At 55.5% G+C, this 962-nt stretch overlaps 1 protein-coding gene across 1 annotated transcript in view; it reads left to right on the top strand.

Moving 5' to 3' along the window:
- LOC119586761 (zwei Ig domain protein zig-8-like) overlaps window positions 1-962 on the top strand; it is a 29070-nt gene that overhangs the window by 25036 nt on the left and 3072 nt on the right. Inside the window, exon 6 of the mRNA XM_037935487.1 lies at window positions 767-939. Within this exon, the coding sequence (XP_037791415.1) occupies window positions 767-939 (173 nt within the window). The remainder of the gene's footprint in view (window positions 1-766; window positions 940-962) is intronic.

The raw sequence follows: 962 nt of genomic DNA, 5'->3' as shown, positions 1-962 counted from the left end.
CGCATCAGCAAAAGCTAGCCATAAATTATGATAAATTATTTTATGGTATGTAAATGCGAACAAATCTAGATATGTTTATTTTGATGTATTAACCTATTTACGTATGTATAGTACCTTCCGTGAATGTGTATTCGAGTATATGGGGACATTCCCTTCGAAAAGCCTTAACCCAGACCCAGGACTCCATCTCAACTTTGCAATTTCCGAATTCAAAACAATTCGAGGACCTTCCGAACGCGCCATCTCTTCTGCTCAACTTCCCATAATTCCAAACAACTTTCTCGGGAGTTCTTTTCTTCCCCTCTTTCGCCTGCACGCACGCCCACACCCTTCAACAAGCACGCCCAGTCCTTTAATACGCTCGCTCACCTTTCAACACCAGCGCCCACCTTTCAACACGCACGCTCATCTTTCATCATCCACGTCCACCTCTCAACACATACGCCCATCCTTCAGCACCCACGCACGCCCCTCAAAAACCGAACAGTGACCACGCCCACCCGTCAACACGCACGCCCATCATTACACACGTACGCCCACCTCTCAACACCCAAGCCTTCCATCCACGCCTATCCTACAACGCGGATGCCCGCCCCTTAAAACGCACGCCCATCCTTCAACACCCTCCCACCCCACCTCTCTACACCCACGCCCATCCTACAACGCCCATGCCCGCCCCTCAACACGCACGCCCATCCTTCATCACCCCCTCACCCGCCTCTCTACACCCACGCCCTCCCCCCACGCCCGTCCCTCTGATCCCCAGGAGGCTACGGGACCTACATCATCGGAGGCGCCGAGAGGTTCCTGCAGGCCGGGTCGTCTCTGTCGCTCGTGTGCGTCGTCACCCACACCCTCGCCCCCCCCACGGCCGTGCTCTGGTACAGGGACGACACCGAACTCGATTACGACTCCCCGAGGGGCGGCATCTCGCTGCAGGTGGGTCGTCTCGGCGTGCGTGC

This window comes from Penaeus monodon, chromosome 21 (assembly GCF_015228065.2).
Source record: "Penaeus monodon isolate SGIC_2016 chromosome 21, NSTDA_Pmon_1, whole genome shotgun sequence".
NCBI classification, from domain to species: domain Eukaryota; kingdom Metazoa; phylum Arthropoda; class Malacostraca; order Decapoda; family Penaeidae; genus Penaeus; species Penaeus monodon.
The sequence above is the reverse complement of the archived record's forward strand: the minus strand, read 5'-3'. Positions and strand labels throughout refer to the sequence as shown.